The following is a 19187-nucleotide window of genomic DNA, read 5'->3' as shown; positions in this document are numbered from 1 at the left end:
TCTGAATCTTCAATAAACTTCTGTCGAGCTTGCATTTTAAACAGTGAACTTCTAAGATGAAATATGTACTTTTATGTTGCATTGAAATAAATACATGTCATTTAATTGTTATTTATATTATCAAAAAAAGAAAATAAAACATTTGATTAGTTTATTTTGTTATAGTCATTATAATACATAATTATGGTATAAATTAATAAATGATATCATCGTTTTTAATTTAATTAATTTAGACAGTATTTAAAGAAATAAATTTTGAGTTTTAAGATGTACTATTGTTAAAATTGTAGGGAAATCAAAGAAAGAAATGAAGTATTGCAGGTAAAATACAATACCTTAATATCATTTCTTATTTATATATATTATACAATATAATATTCTTATTGTCAGATAAAATAGTACTTTGTTGTTAAAGTAATAAAAATAAAAATCTCGTTTTCAAATTTCCCGCCAGTCGTTATTTGCAATGGCGCAAAAGAAGTGCTCCAAATCTTCTTCTAACTCAAAATACGAATTTCGTTTACAAAGACAGTAAATAATTTTACTTGTATTTACTTTTTACTTAATATGTACGAAAATATTTCAATTATGCACACTTTTGTAAGCGACAAACATTTGTAACATTTAATAATCAAAAGATGATCTTTTAAGTTTTCGTCCTACCAACCATATTTATTTCAGTCCCCGTTAATAAGATAAATATGACATTTAGCTACTATTAATTTAAACGAATTTGCAACGAGATTATTAATTAATGCGCGTAAGCGAAATAGAATGGTAGCGGAAATCACTGCACCCTCGCAGTTAATTCTTGCGGGTTTGCCCGTGTATTACAGTGTCGCTGGTGGTGGTGGTGGTGGGTGCTGGTGCCATTAACAGTGTTTCGCCGGAAATGTAAAGCATAATGCGCCGGTAGCTCGTGGATATGGAACCTATTACCATCCGTCTGTATAATACCAACCTGTCCCGTTGTTTCGCGTTGTTACCACGCGTTAAAGAACTAGCAGAGCCATGCTACGTGATTCAAATTATTGTTCTCAGCCGAGAAACCCGCTGCGAACACTGTCTTTCAACTCTTGTTTATTTATTCGATATTTTTTTTGGCAAACACTATTAAATTGAATTAGAACGGAAAATTACTTTCTAGCAATAGTATATTAAATACAACTAAGAGATATTAATGATTGTTTGGCAATTTGGTTGTTAATTTGCAAAATTAATTTGAAAATTTGAAATTTCTATGTTTTTACATTTTTAGAATTTTAGAATTTTCTGTATTTGAACATTTAGAGAATTTCAGAACTTTTAAATTTGAAAAATTTGGAAATAAAAAATTAGAGGATTAGAAATTCAGTATTTTAGTATTTGAAGTTTAGAAATTTCGAAATTATGGAATTTGATATTTTGGGAATCTAGAAATTTGGAAATAAATCAGTTGTTTGGAAATTTGTAAATTTAATAACTTGAGGAGGTAATAATGTGGGTATTTATAAATTTGGAAATGTCTAAATTTGCAAATTTGAGAATTTTCAAATTGTTCTCTTTCTAAACATCGTAAATTTCCATATTCTAATCAGAAAATTTTCAACTTTCGGTGTCTTCAAATTTTCAAATTTTTAAATCTTTATACCTTCAAAATGTGATATATTCCCAAATTTCGAAATTTCCAAAGTCAAAAAATTGTGAATTACCAATTTGATCAATTTCCGAACGATGAAGTCACAAAATTGAAAATCTCCGTGGTTCTCTTTCACCCCAATTAATCCTGATCCCCAGCGGGTTACGGTGTCAGATTAAAAATATTGCTCTAAGAGCGGATTATCGTTGGATCTTTGTAAATCCTAGTTTCGCTTTTTGCGCTTAATAGCGCCGTGACGTAATGCAAATCGACGAAGATAAATAGAGCGAGTCGGAGTTGAGTAAATTGACAGCTTGTTGGCGTCTTGTAAACACAAGCCAGCGAGATCTTGTTTGCGCTCAGTCGCGCATAATCCGAGGTAATCCTCTTGCACAATGTGCGAACGCGATGTACTTTTCTCCCTTTTCGTCTCATTTTCTCTCTTTTGCCGTCATATTCCCTTATTTCTTTCCCTTTCTATCCTTCTTCCCTACAAATACCATTCCTTTTCTTTCGATTCGCGTTTTGTACTCTTCGACCCTTTGAACACACCGAAACCGTACACGCTTGCGAATAATTCGAAACAATTTCTTTGTGATCAAATTTCATCCACTTTATAATTCCACTTAAACGATTGGATTTATTAAAACGATACGCTTTGTGTTCAGTGATTATATTCGTGCTATAGCGATTAATTAAATTGATTTCTTTGGATGTTTGAAAATTTTTGTATTTGCACAATCGATATCAAATAGCGTTTATTAAATTTATTTAGTTAGGAATAAGCACATTTTTTAAATCATTAATTGCTTATTTATAAATTCACAGATTTTAATTTACTGCGAGAGTTATATTCAAGAATATATTATAATTCGTGAGATACTTCGTAGGTCTTATATAATTCTTACTTTTTAGATAATTATTTATTTGTATGGAACAATTTATACACCACATTTGAAATTAAATAATTATTTCGTGATAACTTGTAAACGGGTGCTAGAGCTCAACAAATATTTGGCTTCACCCACTAAACATTTAATATTAAAAAAAAAAATGAAAAATTTGAGCTGAAAAATTCAAAATGACATTGTTCAAAGCACTAACTTTGCAGAGAGTGAGAGCAAAAAAAATTATGTTTGAGCCACCCTTCAATGTCTTTTCCAAGAAACTTTCTAAAACTATCCTGAAATGTTACAAATGCTTCGAATAAATACTTGTGAATAATATTTTTAATAATTCTTTGAACATTGTTTTAAATAAACTATGAATGTCTTTATGAGAAACGTAAATGGTATAAAAATGGAATTTAAAACTGTGAAAACTTTTCAGCGTATTATTCCTCCATTTTTCGAACGCGTGTATTATGAGTCATAACAAAGGATAAAAAACGGAAGAGTAGCGATTTAATTAGGACTTAATTAATCCTAAAATCAGGATTTCTTTTTTGTTTTCTGTACGCGTGTCAAAGTATGGACGACAGAGGGTGACGTCTCAATGGGACGCGAGAACGAAATGGATCATCCGCACACCGGAAGCTTGCTTATTCAAAACAATTGTAAAAAGCGTATAGTGAATTGATGATTTAACACCGGTTATCGTGAATGGGGGAAGTATCAAAGACCACCACTTGATTCGACGAGCGAAGTACAAAAATAAATACAAGTACTACATTTACAGACAAGCATCTTTGTGAAGGTTGAAAAGTAACATTTACTGCATTCTTATTGTTTTTAAAAAGATACTGTATAGTGCATAGAAATGAATACATCATTTTTTTATGAAGTAAATTTGGAAAAGTGTAACGGAGCAGAAAACTTTCTGATGCAATCATAATTTTCAAGGAAAATATTGAACAACGTCTGAAATTTTTCGAGTAATCTTCTGCTTACTTTCAACTACAGGGTAATAGACTGCTACATTTATTAATTTTAATTTCTCAATTTTTCAATTTTCCAATTTTTCAATTTTATAGATTATTAGTTTTAAAGTTTTCAAATTCCCATATTTATAAATTTTTTAATTACTAAATTTTCACAGCTCCAATTGTAAGTCCACAAATATTTCAACTATTAATATGCTAAATTTCTAGACTTAAAAATTTAACATTTATAAATTTCTAAATTTCAGAAGTTTAGAATATTAGAATTTCCAAATTGTAGGGTTTCAGAATTTTAGTTTTCAGAACTTCAGAATTTCAGAATGCTTAAAAATTTCTATATTTCTAAATTTCCAAATTTCCAAATTTCCAAATTTCCAAATTCCCAAATTTCCAAATTTCCGAATTTCTAAGTTTTTTAATTTTCAAACTTTAATTTATTTAAATAATCAACTCTTTAAATCTTAAAATTATAAGGTTTGATATCTCTATTACTTAATGACAAAATTTCCAACTCATCAAATTTGTAAAGTTTATTTATTTCAATTACCAAACTGTTAGGTTTCAAAATTATATAATGTAATGACTCTAATTCCTTTTTTTAAATTTTAAAATTTAAAAATTTCTAAATTTCCAAGTATCAATGTCATCAAATTCCCAAATTAATAAATTTCTAAATTTGCAACTTAAAATGTTATACATTATATCTGAAGTTCTATACTTTATAATTTTGTAATGTGAGCGGAACAAAATTTGATGATTAAAAATTCCTAAATTGACAAATTATTAAATTTTTAAATTGCATAGTGTTCAAGTATCTAAATTTCCGACTTCTGTGTGCATAACCTTCATGATCAAAATCTTGCATACTTCATGTCTGCACTTATTAATATTAAGTGATATTTCAGAGAAAATACATTTTTAGAAGTATACAGACATATTTTCAAGCGCAGAGATAAAAAGCCAGGTTATATTGGAATGAAATTTTAACAATTAATATTTTCATTTTATATAAGAATGAACTATTGTTTAAATTCATTACTCAACTAAGAAATTAATTTTTTATTATTTTCTAGCAATTTCTATATACACGTATATTTATGAATATATGTATTAATCATATAATTTGTGGCTTACATTTAATTACAGAAAATAGACTAGTAAATATTAATACCCCTGTGCCCGCGAGCTCCCTAGCGTGCACTTAACACATCCCTCTATTCGAACCATATGAAACCTACCGTAACCAATGAACACCTCGCAACGAATAACAGAGAGATAACATCAAAACCTACACTCGTATCAATTGTCGCTTTGTACTTTACCGGTGTGATAATTAAATGTTTCTCTGCATAAGTCGCGTTATGAAATTGCAGAAGACGTTGTATCGAAGGGTGCGAACACCCAGCCGTATTCGGAATGGCGGTCGTTTGTGATTCGTCGAGGGAGAATGAGATACAGACTCGTTGCGCTGATATCGATATCGATTCGTTTGTAACGCTAATTATCGCTGCACACACAACCACTTTCAACCCTTGGTATTTCTCTTTCTCGCTTGAATTCCGCTACGCTGACAGGTTTACCAGGCGTGTTACAGGCGTGTAAGTAGTTTACATGGTGACACGGTGCAACAGCCGCGAGGGTAATTACGACACTCGAGGCCGCTTGTGAGCGTCGCGACGCTCCGACAACGAGACTCTCTCTCTCTCTTTTTCTCTCTCTATATGTGTATCTAAGCCTTTTAAAAAGGGATTTCGCGTCCTTAAGCTCTCGTTCTTTCTTTCTCGCCTGCAATGTCGATTCTTTTGCTCGACAGATCGTGCCTTTTCTACAACCGGGACTCGTCACGATGGCGCCAATTAGAACGCAGGGACACCTTTTCAATGTTGCTGGGGTGCATTGTGGCGCGATAATTATGATGCTTCTTCTCATTCAACTCAATGAACGTCTATTAATTAGGCGTGACTGTAATATTGTCTGCTGTTGAAACGTGCCACCCTCCTCTGTCGCTAAAGTAATGAGATTGATTCGTATTTTTCGCCTCTTTCTTTTTAAAACTCCTGCGCTATGCTATGGGGAAATTGTTGGGACCTACAAGGCTATCTGACAACTTTCAATTTTATGTTTTAACCCTTAACGGGTATGAAAGGACGCCAGTGAATTTAGCTTTTATTTTAGCCACTTTATAAAATTTGAATTAATACCTTTTTTGAAACACTGATATTTTTACTATTTTTTCTTTTTCTGTTATTTCTCAAGAGTGTTCGGCTCTTTATATTCACATCGAAAAAATTTCAAAGTCGTATATGAAACTCGTCTTTTTTCAATTCTTTCACGTTTCTAAATTTTTGTTCATATTCAATGTTTAAATTTACTGAAGTCAACTAATACGCTAACCTCTTGTACTATAATATCGTGTCACTTGTGACGCACACTACAGTTGGAATATGATAAATCGAACTCGTATTTTCACTGCAATTCAATTTTGAATTCAATTATAATTATATCTATATAATCAAGGATTGCTGAAAACAAAAAATACTTAACATTTTAACTTTGTTAACTGCCTTGATACTGTAGCCATAATTAATTAGTTGTGCATGACATACCAGCCTTAAAAGTTGTAGGTTACGCACTTAAAACATTCAAATATTTATAATTTTTTTAAAATGAGTAGCTTCTTTGTGAGAAATATTCTCAGTAGTTTGGGTTTTAAACGTCTAAATATGCCAGGTGTGTTATTTTGATGAAGTGTATTAAGGGTTAAAATTCCCGAATTTACGAATGAAAGATTTCGTTTATTGTTTATTGTTCTGTTTGTCTCTGTTAGGATTTATTTGTAAACCTGTGATTAGTAGGTCGCAGTTTTTCTGAATGGATTAAAGTTAGGTTAGAAAGTGTATGTGTGAATAGACAATTAGGCGAGGACTTGCGAGAAAGTAAGTGTAGCTAATGCCACTCTGGTGGCGAATGCGGAAAATATCCCTACAGTTCACAGCAAAGTTGTTCCCTTCAAAGTATTTCTTTTTTGAAGCGACATACTTTTCAGCCGCTCCTTTTTATTGGCAAAAATAGCGTTGGAAGTGTTATTATGCGCGAGTCGTTCTAATTAGTAGGGTCGCGCTTTTCTTTAAAAATCGTTTGTCGTCGCATTTTCCTTGAATCTCTTTCTATTAATGACGAATTAACGTTTCTTTTATGTGCAGATGTTATTCTGGAAGCATTCGTTACTGATATATGATATAAGTACATTTGTATTGGTAGTACAATTTGTTTATTTAGTACTATTTGTATTGGTTATATGAGCATAATATTGTTTTAAATTTGCACAGGTTTTATTGTACCATTTTTGTATATTAAGGTTATTTATTCTGATTATATGTATTAGTACAGTTTTATTTCAAGCTTATACTGGTTTTACATGATGTATTAGTACTGTTTATACTGATTATATTAGTACAGTGTTATTACAGAATTTTGTAAAGTATTTTTTTCATGTTATTTATATTATATTGTTTATATTAATATTTGTTCCTAGCGTCTATTATTTATATTACATGATTTCATATATTATATTGTTTATACTAAATTAGTTTAAGCTTCAAATTATGTATAGCACAATTATATCATGAAATCATTGCAGGCTGTTTTGAAATTATTATGCAATAATATCTAAGTAAATAAGTTTCATACCATAGTAAATTAATTATCAACAAACATAAAAGTTTGACATCTTTACAATACTTATTTCCATTTCATACATAATCAAGTGTATTATAAATTACGATAGTACAATAAGTAAATTTTTTCCTAATTCTAACTGTTCACACATTTTATGTACTACTCTATCTATGTATATATATACCTTGTTATCTTATCATAGATTGTATCACACTTGTGTGTTTATATGCAAATGTACAAGTAGTATATACGTGTTTATACAAGTGGCAATTCGATCCTAATTTTAGAGACTAATCTTGAAACTGATATCTGATCAAAGCATAATTTAAAGAGAACTCGATATAATCAAAGATATTGAAAACCGATTCATCTGAACAATTTATACAGTTACATTTTAACTGTCTGTTAGACTCACGTGTATCTACGAAATACATGGCTAACTTTTTGCAAAATAATTACAACGAAATAATTATTACAAGAATTCTAGAAAATGTAGATTTTTAGTAGTTCTCGGTAGGTGTTTCGAAGCCTTCCCTAGAAGTGTAATCAGATTGTACTTTTAGTTCTAGTAACTATAAAATTTCCTAGACACCGTGTTTGTTCCACCTGTACATATGTATATGTATACTTAATATTAATGCAAAAACTTATAATCAATGCCTTGATGTAAAAATCAAAGTTGTTGTAAAGTATTTTGAATAAATAATGTAAATAACCTTAATTTTGTTGTTGAACGTACTAAAATTTAACACGTAAGAAAATCTAAAAATGAATATAAATTTTTTTTAACTTGATAAAGCTAAATCAAAAGCAAAGAAAATTAATCATAAGAACTTTCACATATTAGAATAATAAAAAGATTCATTTGACACATATTTCTGTTAGATACAACACGACATATATTATAAATATTCGCCCGCTTAATTGAAAGTTAATGATAAGTAGTACGGTGTTTAGTGTTGGTACTCAATGGTCAAAAGTGATAAAATACTTCTAGTATTATTATTGGAATCTTTTGAGCCCTTTGGTCAACAATTGTTATCCTTCAGATCCTTATTTATTTTATGTTGTTTTGGTCAGGAGAGACAAGGATGATATTCGATTTCCAAAAATCAGCAAAATGTGATTTCGCTTACCTTGAAGTCAAGAAGCAGTATTTCGTCATGATTTCTTTTATAAAATATTCTCTGAACACTTATCTAGACCGGTACAGACACCAATTTTGCAATTTATCCTTAACCCTTTCATTACGGGTGCCGCCTATAGGCGGCGGCCGCGCGACGGCCTGTGTGTACGGGTGTTATATGTAAATAACTGAATATTCATACAATATACTCATTTTCATGTTTTTCCTATAATACGATGAAACAGTTGTTATGTAGCTTTTAAAAAAGTGTACATACGAGGCAATCACAAAGTGGCGTTGAAAAACGTTAGTCCGAATATCGAAGACTACTGACGAGCAAAGTGCACACTTCGCGGCGCGGACTGCCGTAAGGAAAGGGTTAAAATTCCACGGAAAAAAAACATAAATTTTTTATAGCTAAAATATTTCATTCCCATTTTTCCAAAATTGGCACTGTACCAAGATTAGTGTAAAAAGAATATTTTGTAAAAAAAGTCATGACGAAATATTGCTTCTGGATTTTACGATCTTAGTTAGTAAAGAGAAATCGCATTTTGCATATTTTTGGAAATTGACGATCTATTATCCTTGGCTCCCCTATCCAATACACCGCACGATAAATAAGGATCACAGAAGCGTATCAATTTTCTACTAAAAGTCCCAAAACTCCTCAAAAAACATACTCGGCGTATTCGATCAGAACCGACCCTTAATTGTAAGCAATACTGCATAATTGGTAGTTAACCAGTTAAGTGTGTTTGACGACTATATCCGTCACGAAGATGTAGCAGAATTTTGTGACATGACGACTATATCCGTCATGCGTAAAATTTTGTCACAATTTGATATTTAAATTATAATTTTGGCTAAAACTAAATTATTTTCGTAAATTGTAATATGTTTAAAATATTTAGAGGTCAACACGAAATGAAATAAACAAATAAAAAGTGTGAATGATTTGAGATGGATTCATAAATTCTTGAGAGCTAACTCGTCATCGCTTGATTATCGCGACGCACACTGGTGCGCGCTTTGCAAAAAGATCGCCACAGTTAACTGGTTAAATACATAAAGTTGAATGGTAAGTTGAATACATAAAAATTTGATGTTTCAGTGACCGGAAGTGCCTAAAAGCCCGAAGATTCTGCCGTCGCAGCAACTGGGCGCTGCGGTCGCTCCATGGCCGGGCGCCACCGGCCTCCTAGCATCTGTCACCGCTGACGATATGGCACACAAAGGTAAGTTTTCTATATTGCCATGAAATCCAACTGCTTCATAAGCATTTGAGAAACTGGAGAACATGTAAACCTAGACCAGAGTGAGCGTACTCCCAAAATGCAAACTCCTCAAAAATTCACTACTAGTAATATAATCCGATTCTCGAAAATGTTTACTTATTGTTAAAAAGTTCGAATTGATACTGAAGAATGCAAAGTGGATGCCAGTAATATGAATTGCATATCACAAAATTTGAATTGGTAGTCAGAAATATGAATGGAACCTATAAAAATACAAATTCGTAAAAATATTAGTACCAACCTGCAAAAATACGAAAAATAATGCTAAGTCGAAATGAGCTTATTAAGAGTATTTTGGTGCAACATAAGGTTTATTTAGGTAAGAATAAATAAACGAATATGTTCAAAAATTTTGAATTTTAATATTTTAATGTTTTAATATTGAATTAAAGGATTTGCAAATTCGGAGATTTGAGTATCTGTAATTAATCGAATTTAAAAATTTGAATACTTAAAACCCAGTAAATTTAAAAAATTTCAAAACATCCAAATTCGTAAATTTCTAAATTTTTAACTTTGAAAATTAACAAATTTCTGTATTCCAAGATTTGACACCTGAAAAATAAATAAATTTAAAAACTTAAAACCTAGCAAATTTGAAAAGTTCCAAGCGTAAAAATTTAACGATTTAAAAATAAATTTTCAAAATACCTAAATTTATGAATTTCTAAATTTTTAACTTTATAAATTAAAAAATTCCAAGATCTGGCTGTTCAAAACTTGAGAGCTCAAACCTAGAAAGTTTAGAAATTTGCAAATATCTAATTTTAAAAATAACAGAATTTCTAAATCCAAAAATTCCGAACATTAAAATGTCAAAATTTCCGAACCTCAAAATTAAAAACTATACAAACCAAAACAAGTAAAACGTAGCAGATCAAGAAATAATCATTCCCTAAATGCAAAAATTTGCAACCGTACCAATCCAAAAAAATGGCTAAATTTGCAAACCAAAATGATCTAAATCAATCGGTAAGAGTCGGAGTTCGCGGAACATCCGTGAAGTCGAATCGAAACGTCCGAGAATCGAGATGGGGACGCGTTCAGTTGATGGCTAAAGCGTTTAACCCCATTAGTCCTGAATGGAACTTCACTCGTCTCTCTTTCTCCTTGTCTTTCCAAGTTTCTCCGCGGGTTCTCGGTGGTTCGTTCTCGCTCTCTCTGCAGCTCTCTTAACACGAGGGTCCAAAGAGGATGAACAGACGACGTCTCAAGGCTTTCTAAAGCCGGCAGCTCCTGCCTGAAACTGGCTGCTCACTTCACGTATTGATTTCCATTCTCTTACGCCTTCCAACACTCTCACCCCTTTTCCGCGGCTTCTCTCACCCTCCTACCGACAATCATCTTCCTCGCTTGATAAGATGAAACTGACGAGGAATCTGTCATTGGTGTCCTCGCTCCACGATTATACACCTGTCCCACAATTTACGCGGAGTATCCGTTCCACGTCGGTTCGTTTTACGCGATTTCCATTCGCATAAATCTCTGACAGTATAAAAAGAATACTACTGGATCTACCAAATGTCTCATGCGAATTTAAATGTGTATTCAAAATTTTGGGTACCTACTGCAAATATGTAGGCAGAGTGAGATGTAGAGATTTTAAAATCGTTCCTAATGATTAAACCTGTAGGAAACTATCGAAAACGATACTAGACATGATTATTTTTAATTTCACAACGAACATCAATGATAATGAAGTATTGTCGTTAAGGATGAGTTATAGAGCTTTTAGCGTGGTTGCAGTCGATTCTCTACGTCAAAAATTATGAGAAACGATACTAAAATAATTTTTCGATTCAATGACGATCAATGTTGACAACAGATTCCTGTTGTCAGATTGCTGCCAAAATTTATAAAGCAAATTTAGGGTGACTTACGAGTCTACCCTCGAGATTTCAAGTCAGAAGACCTACATTTGAAGCCTGTAGCTTGGTACAGACAAACAGCAATAAGTAAACTCACTCAGCAATAAGTGAAGGTTGATAAATATGAATAATAGAAATACTATTTATATTAAGTAACTTTTGAAATAGCTTAACAAGAAAATAATGGCTTCTACTCCACTAGTCTACTCTTTTTATATCTCTCTTGGAACCATATCTCACAAATCGCTATGGTATTGTCATCATTTTCTACAGTGTGAACAAATTTTTTTACAGATACTTAAAAAAATGTTCAAATTTTCTTGAAAGCGCCACAGGAAAAAATTTTATTACACATTCTTTACTTATTTTTCTATGTTGTTCATTTTTACCATCATTTCGGAAACGCCCTGTATACTTGATACTAAACCTCTAAATCACTCGAACAACGAATCCATCCATGAGTGCAACACTTCTCACAAGTCTCCTATAAACGACAGAAAGAATACCCAGTAAAATGCAGTGTTTGAAAGCGTGAAAGCAACGAGTTAAATGGTCGATACAGATTAAATCATCGAAGAATCTACAAGTGAGCGATCGAGAATCTGCACGATGCTCGAAAATCCACCAGTTATCTGACCGAGTGGGGTTCAGTGGGGTGTGTAGCGTTAAGTTGGCGTTAGCTGATCGAATCGCTTCGATGGGATCGATCGTACGTACAAATCGTATTTCCGGTTTCCTTCTCGTCACGAGAACAAATTGACTTTTCTTTCTCTACGAGCTACCCGTCTCTTGTTTTAGAAGTTTTAAACTTACATAGTAAATTATTATTAATTTTTAAATAGATGATAATCAAACATCAAGTTTCATATACTTTTGAAACTTAACGAAATATGATAGACTTTGTTTTATTATAAGACAATTAAAATTAATTTTTAAACTGTTATGAATATTTATAATTTATAGAGACGAAGAGGGGAATTTATAAAATATGATTTTATTATGATTTTGCTATAATGATATTAAATAAAATTTATTACATAATTTTATCGTATTGCAATTCAATTTTATTTTTATTATACTTAAAATAATCATTTATGGTATATATTTATTATACCTTTATCGTTTACTTTATTTGTATAGATTTTATATAACATTTATTATCTTCTCTAGGCTGTAAACTTATAATAATTAATTTTGATTTTGATTTATTATTACTATTAATCACTAAGTTTTCAAGCATTTTAGGATCCTAAATGTTGTTAGATAACATCCTACAGAGTTTCGATCTACATTTCATAATCTAATTTCACCAAGCCTCGGATTGATTTGACTTTGAGAAAATAGAAAATAGTACAATTTTTTATTGTAATTCGTTTTACTAAAAAATGAGTGAACTCTAATTTTGCTGAACGTTATAAATGATAGAAAGAATGTAGATGTTCGCGGGAAGCATTTATCAGATTACATTTAATAAAGTTTTTAGGATGATTCGCCAACTAGCCACATTAACGAACTTGCAGAGTAACGACGAAGACTTGGTTGTAATTTCTCGTGAGGGTTCCAAAAGTTTGACAAGTCCTCGTGTAATTCACGAAACCGAGACTCCATAAATTCTGTCATTAATTTTCTAACGGGCCATGGGAATAGTAATTCTGCCATGAAGCTCAAAATTTTATATTAACTTCACGACTTCGCGTATTCCCCTTTCTATAAACCAAATAATAAAGCAGATTAATAAAATATGTGATATTTAATGAACAGTCGGTGGCTTAATTATTATACTCAAGAGATTTCTTTTTGAAAATGTGCAAGATGCGGCTTCAGTTAGTATAACAATGTAAGATTGTAAAGCAAGAAGGAAGAAAATATTAGATAATGAAGTAATATAAAATATCAAATATGAAATAATATTACCCTATATATATTTTAGTAATATAAATTATTGCCCGATTTTTATTTTAATTATATGTATTATTGTTAAAGAATAATAAATTATATCAAAATATACACTACATTCCACTATTAAAAATAATATAATATAACATAAAAATTATGTTGTAAATATAATGTATTGTAGCGTTACAATAATGATATCTGTTCTATTTTATTATTCAAGGTTATAAAATACGGTTTAGATTAGAGTAGGTTAGGTCAGGTTATTATTTCTTATACAAGTTATTTGCCAATTATTTGCCAAATAATTTGTTCTTTTACAAAATTTGTAAAGTTCACAAAATTAATAAATGAAACTTTAATAAATAAAATTGTAATTGCATTGCATTATACATAATCAAATATATATAATTATATACATTTTTAAATTTAAAAAATTAAATTATTACAGTAATCACATATACTTACTTCATTATGCATATTGTATATTGCACATTACAAACTGTACATTCGATGCTTCTCATTATATATTGCATATAGGATACATTGAATTGTATTGTATGTACTACACACTGCACTTTACATGCTGCACACTATACATATATTACGCATTGTATATTGTACATTGTATAATGTACACTAAATATTGTGCAAACACGTTGTATATTATATACTGTAACACATCACTCAATAAGTCTCCGGTCTAACTAAGAAAAACAAATTTTTTTTTAGAAATTCCACTTTAATCATCAATATACTTTCCTTCCAGTGTGATACATTGATTCCAACGCTCCTCTAACTTTTCATTTCCCTTTATATTAAACGATTTGTCTTTGCCCCCAAAATAAGCTTCAGTTTCCGCAATCACTTCTTCATTTGAGCCAAATTTCTTTCCCTGGAGCATTTTTTTCATATCTGCAAAGAGCCAGTAGTCGCTGGGGTCCAAATTTGGGGAGTACGGTGTGTGGGGAAACAATTCAAAACGTAATTCATTCAATTGAACCATCGTGTTCATCGACTTGTGACACGGCGCATTGCCTTCGTGAAACAGCAAACGCGGCACCCACTTTGAAGGCAATTTGCACATGCCCAAATTTTCATGCAAAATTCTGAAAACACTACCTTCTGATATCTTCAAGGCATCAGCTATCTCACGCAACTTAAGTTTACGGCCCTTTAAAACTATTTTGTGGACATTTTTTATGTTTCCCGAAACGACTGCTGATTTTGGGCAACCAGAGCGTTCAGCATCATCGGTGCTTGTATGACCGCGTTTAAATTCAGCATACCAGTCAATGATAGTTGATTTCCCTGGTGCAGAGTCCCTATAATGCTTATCAAGTCACTTTTTGGCTTCAACAGTATTTTTTTCGATTAAAAAACAGTGTTTAATCAACACACGAAATTCCTTTCTATCCATTGTCTTCAAAATTACGAAACTGGGGGTACTAAAATAACTGTAACTTCTAAACTATTGGTCAGAATACCATGAAATTTTGACATGTACTGTTTGAAGGTTAGTATTATTCGAAAATAACGTGGGTGTGTCACCAGTGTCGCCATATAATGTGTCAGACCGGGGACTTATTGAGTTATATGTATATTGTATGATGTACATTGTATATTCTGCATTATATACTGCAGATTGTATATTATATATTGCATATTGTACATTGTATATTGTATATCATACATTGTACACTGAACAGTGTATATTGTATGTATAAATAAATAAATTATTTACAATAAATAAATAAATAAAAATATATTGTGACAGTTTCAAATAATTTACGAAGTCAAGCCCCCTTATCAAATAGAAATCGAGAAAGTTCCCCAAATATCCCTATAGGGACCATTCGAGTTCTGACGCTGTCATCAGAAAAATCGCAAATGTCCCTTTTCACGCCACACAAAACAGTCGGAAGTTTGTGAAATCGTTCAAGCCAGAAACCTCGCCGCGAACAGTCGGCCGTCAACGCAACGTGGCGTTTCGTCGACGAATCGACCCCCTGGCAACCCCTGTAGACAAAGCTGGTAAGGGATGACGATGGTGGCAGTTAAGGAGTGAGAAAGAGAGGAGGATGAGGACGAAATAAGAATAAGAAGAGCTGTAACCAGGAATGGGAAACGAGCGATGAAGGTGAAAAAAGAAGAAGACAGGGGTAGATAGGGGTTGCTCGAAGCATTGATCGTTTCTGAATTCCGAATAGATAGTAACTTTGCTGTGTCGTTGCTGGATATACACGAACGTTTTGTGTGTACAGTGAAATGTAAATCTGCGTTCACTAGAGAAGAATATGGCGGACAAGAGTGGAGAGGTCTTACATTCGGTGATTGTTAAGAATTTTTGGCACTTGAATATTTTCAGATGGGTCTAGATTTGGAGATATTGGAAATTGAGTATTTTGGGTTCTGGAAGAAATTAGGGGATTTAGATGATATAACAAGTTGGAAATCTAGGGATTTGAGGGTGGTAGAGTCTGGAGATCTCGGAATTTGGGACTTTGGGATTTAGTGATATAAGAGCTAGGGATCTGAGGTCTCAAAAGTAGTGGAGTCCAGAGCTTTAGAAATGTGGAACTTTGAAATTTGGTTATGTAAAGGCTAGGGATCTAGGGTCTCAAGTGTAGTGCAGTCTAGAGATTTGGAAATGTAGGATTTTGGAATTTGGTGATGTAGAAGTTAGGGATCCAGAGTTTTAAGGGTAACAGAGTTTGGAAATCTAGAAATGTGGGACTTTTCGATTTGGTTATGTTAAGGGTAGAGATCTAGGGACATAAGGGTACAGGAGTTTGCAGATCTAGGAATTTGGGACTTTGGAATTTAGTGATATAGAAATTAGGGATCACGGGACTTAAGAGTAGTGGTGTCAGGAGATTTAGGGTCCTTAGACTTTGGGATTTGATGCCATAGAAAATTAGGGATTTAATGACTTTAATATAGTGAAATTTAAAGATTTAAAGACAATCGAGACACTTGGAGAGTTTGGAATTTAAACGATTTAGGGACTTGGAGACTTTTAGTTATAACAATCTAGGGACTTGAGTCGTTGGAATTTAGACGATTTTAGACAATTAGGGATTTGACATATTGCGTATTTGATAATCTTGAAATTTGAAGATATAGTAATTTCGACATCTAAGGACTTGGTAATTTCGGAATGTGGAATCTAGAGATTTGTTAAATCTAGGAACTTGTGTTTGGGCATTGACGACGTAGAAACTTGGTGACTTTGAGATTTTAACGATCTGGAGACTTAGAGACCTTAGGATTGAGAATCGAAGGATTTGAAGCGTTGTAGTGTAGAGAATGTAGAGAATTCTATGTATTTGGGAAAACAGAAATTTACGAATCTAGGGATATGAAAATCTAAGAATTTGATGATATAGATATTTGACAATCTTAACATTTCTATGGATACGGGAACTTAAAAATTTAGGTGCCTAGGCGACTGACATTACTATAACTTTTTAATTTAGGGTTTCGTGATTTATACAGTTAAATGTATCCATTTGGAAACTTTAATAGGTCTGTGAGATTTGAAAACTTGAGAACTTAAGAAATTTGTAAATCTCATAGTTAGAATATTTAACAATATGAAAAAATGAAAACTTGAATATTTAAATACTCAAATACTCGAATACTCGAATGCTCGAATACCGAAATATTCGAAAACCTGAAATTTTGACAACTCAAAAGCTCGAAAGCTAGATAATGTGAAAACTCGAGAAAATGAAAACACAAAAACTCGAAAACTTGATAACTTGAGAAGTCGAAACATGAAATCTTGAAAACCTGGATACATAGAAATTTAAAAATCTAGAAATTCGATAGTTTAAAATTTTTCAAGTATACATATGTGTCTGTATTCAAAGAAAGTCAACATACACTTGAGTGTACATATTTGTCACGTGGCTAGAGGAAGAAGTACGAGAAAGAAAGATGGCGGATAGCTGTTTAAAATGCCCGAGAACGCTTCTTTGATCCACCCGCCATATCTCCTTGGACGTCTTGAAGAGATACGAGACTTTGCCCTACCTTTTTTTCGCCTTGTCATTCAATTAATTCGTAACTGCCTCCGCCTATCCTCGCCCGTAAAAATGCCAACACCCTTTGCTTGTCTTTTACGCCGGGGGAACGAAAGGGGTGGCGAAGGTGAAATTCTACAGAGACCATTACAAAGGTAGCTCCCTTTTTCTCTTCTTTCCATTACTTCTGCCACTTCTTCGCTGTTCTCTCTTCTTCTTCTCCTTCTTCTTCTTCTTCCTTTCCGTTGAACAGTCAAGAGATGCCTGCGTATTTACTCCATGAACAGTTACTGCTGCACTCTCCTTTCTTCTTTCTTTTTCTTGTACCTTGTTCCTTTGTAACTATCTTCTGGGAGCTGCTTCGATATTGTTGTAATTTTATTACACTTATTTTAATTAATTGGTAATTTGAATTCAAGAGGGGATGTTAGTCGAAGTTGTAAGATAGTATGATTAATTGGAGATTTTGAAGTATAAGGAAGATTAATTGGTTTCTGCCAAAAGGGTATTATTTGTAGTTAGAGGAAGACGTGGGACAATTGTGACAAATTTTGTGAAAACCGTGAGAATTCAGAACATTTGAATTTTTGAACTTTGGAACTTTGGGATCTTGGAATTCGGGATATTTGAAGTTTTTGGAATTTTTGGAATCCATGGTTTCCAAATGACGGAATCTCAATACATTTTTTAGTTTTGAGGTCTTAAGGGGTAATGCCACTCTAGAATTTTGAAAAAATCGATTTTTTTTTTTGCTTAAATGATGCTTTACTATGTGTAGAATATGAGAAAAGAGTTTTAAGTGAGGGATAGGTCGGAAACATGAATTGTTTTAAGTAGACAGCAACCACTCTGTGGTTGACTCTGCGTAACTTGCGGATACGCGCGCAATAATCAGCGTTGAGAACGGTACCTGGGTAAAGGCAAAAGGCCTGATTCAACGAGGTTAATAAACAATGACCCCCAATTTAAAAAAATAGACAAAGGGTCTTGAAGGAAAGGGAAATTTGTGAGGAAAACTCATTGATGAGTTGAGTATTTATTATGGTTTAGCCATCCGTCGACACCATGAATCCGTCGAAAAAATATCTGTTTGCATATTCAAAGATGGACTACTCACTATAATGGAACTAATAAAAGCCTTGGATATGTCTGTCGGAGAAAATTGTTACAATTTTTGCCTACAAGCCGACGCCCGATGGATAGAGTTTTTAGAACGATCTTTGAATAAAGCTTCAACAATGTCGAGATTGAATCTTAGATCCCATAAGAAGCCGCCATTTTTAGTGCAAATTGTTTATAAAAATTTACAAACCATCTTCAAAACATATCTAATAATACCTTTTTTATTCTGACCTTATAACTTGTACAATTATTACTTTAAAAATTCCCGAAAATCACCTTTTTCTCTGACTTCTAGAGTGGCGTTACCACTTAAAATTTTAGGAATCTTGATACTTCAGGATTTTTGAATTTTGGAACTCTGGGATCTTGGGATATTTGAACTTCTGGTCTTTGGAACTTTAGAGACTTGGAATTTAAAAATTTTTAAACTTTGGCAGTTTAGTATTTTGAGATTTTGGAACTAATGAACTTTAGAACATAGAAATTTTTTTATTTTGTATCCTTGAGATTTTTGAACTTTAGGATATTGAAACTAAAACTTTGAAACTTCAGAACTTCGGGAATTTTAGTCCTTAAAATATTAGGACCCTGAAAGTTTTAAACTTTGAACTTTGGATGTCTATAATTTTGTAAATTGTTATTTTTGTAGAATGTTAGAATTTTTTAATTTTGATTCA

At 32.3% G+C, this 19187-nt stretch overlaps 1 protein-coding gene across 5 annotated transcripts in view; it reads left to right on the top strand.

Moving 5' to 3' along the window:
• The window catches only part of LOC100881142 (paired box protein Pax-6), a 136040-nt gene that overhangs the window by 5896 nt on the left and 110957 nt on the right, over positions 1-19187 (top strand). For all 5 annotated transcript variants that reach the window (XM_076540499.1, XM_076540500.1, XM_076540498.1 and 2 more), the window contains exon 2: positions 9416-9539. In XM_076540499.1, the coding sequence (XP_076396614.1) occupies positions 9527-9539 (13 nt within the window). In that variant the 5' untranslated portion in view covers positions 9416-9526. The remainder of the gene's footprint in view (positions 1-9415; positions 9540-19187) is intronic.

This window comes from Megachile rotundata, chromosome 15 (genome assembly GCF_050947335.1).
Source record: "Megachile rotundata isolate GNS110a chromosome 15, iyMegRotu1, whole genome shotgun sequence".
Taxonomy (NCBI): Eukaryota; Metazoa; Arthropoda; class Insecta; order Hymenoptera; family Megachilidae; genus Megachile; species Megachile rotundata.
The sequence above is the reverse complement of the archived record's forward strand: the minus strand, read 5'-3'. Positions and strand labels throughout refer to the sequence as shown.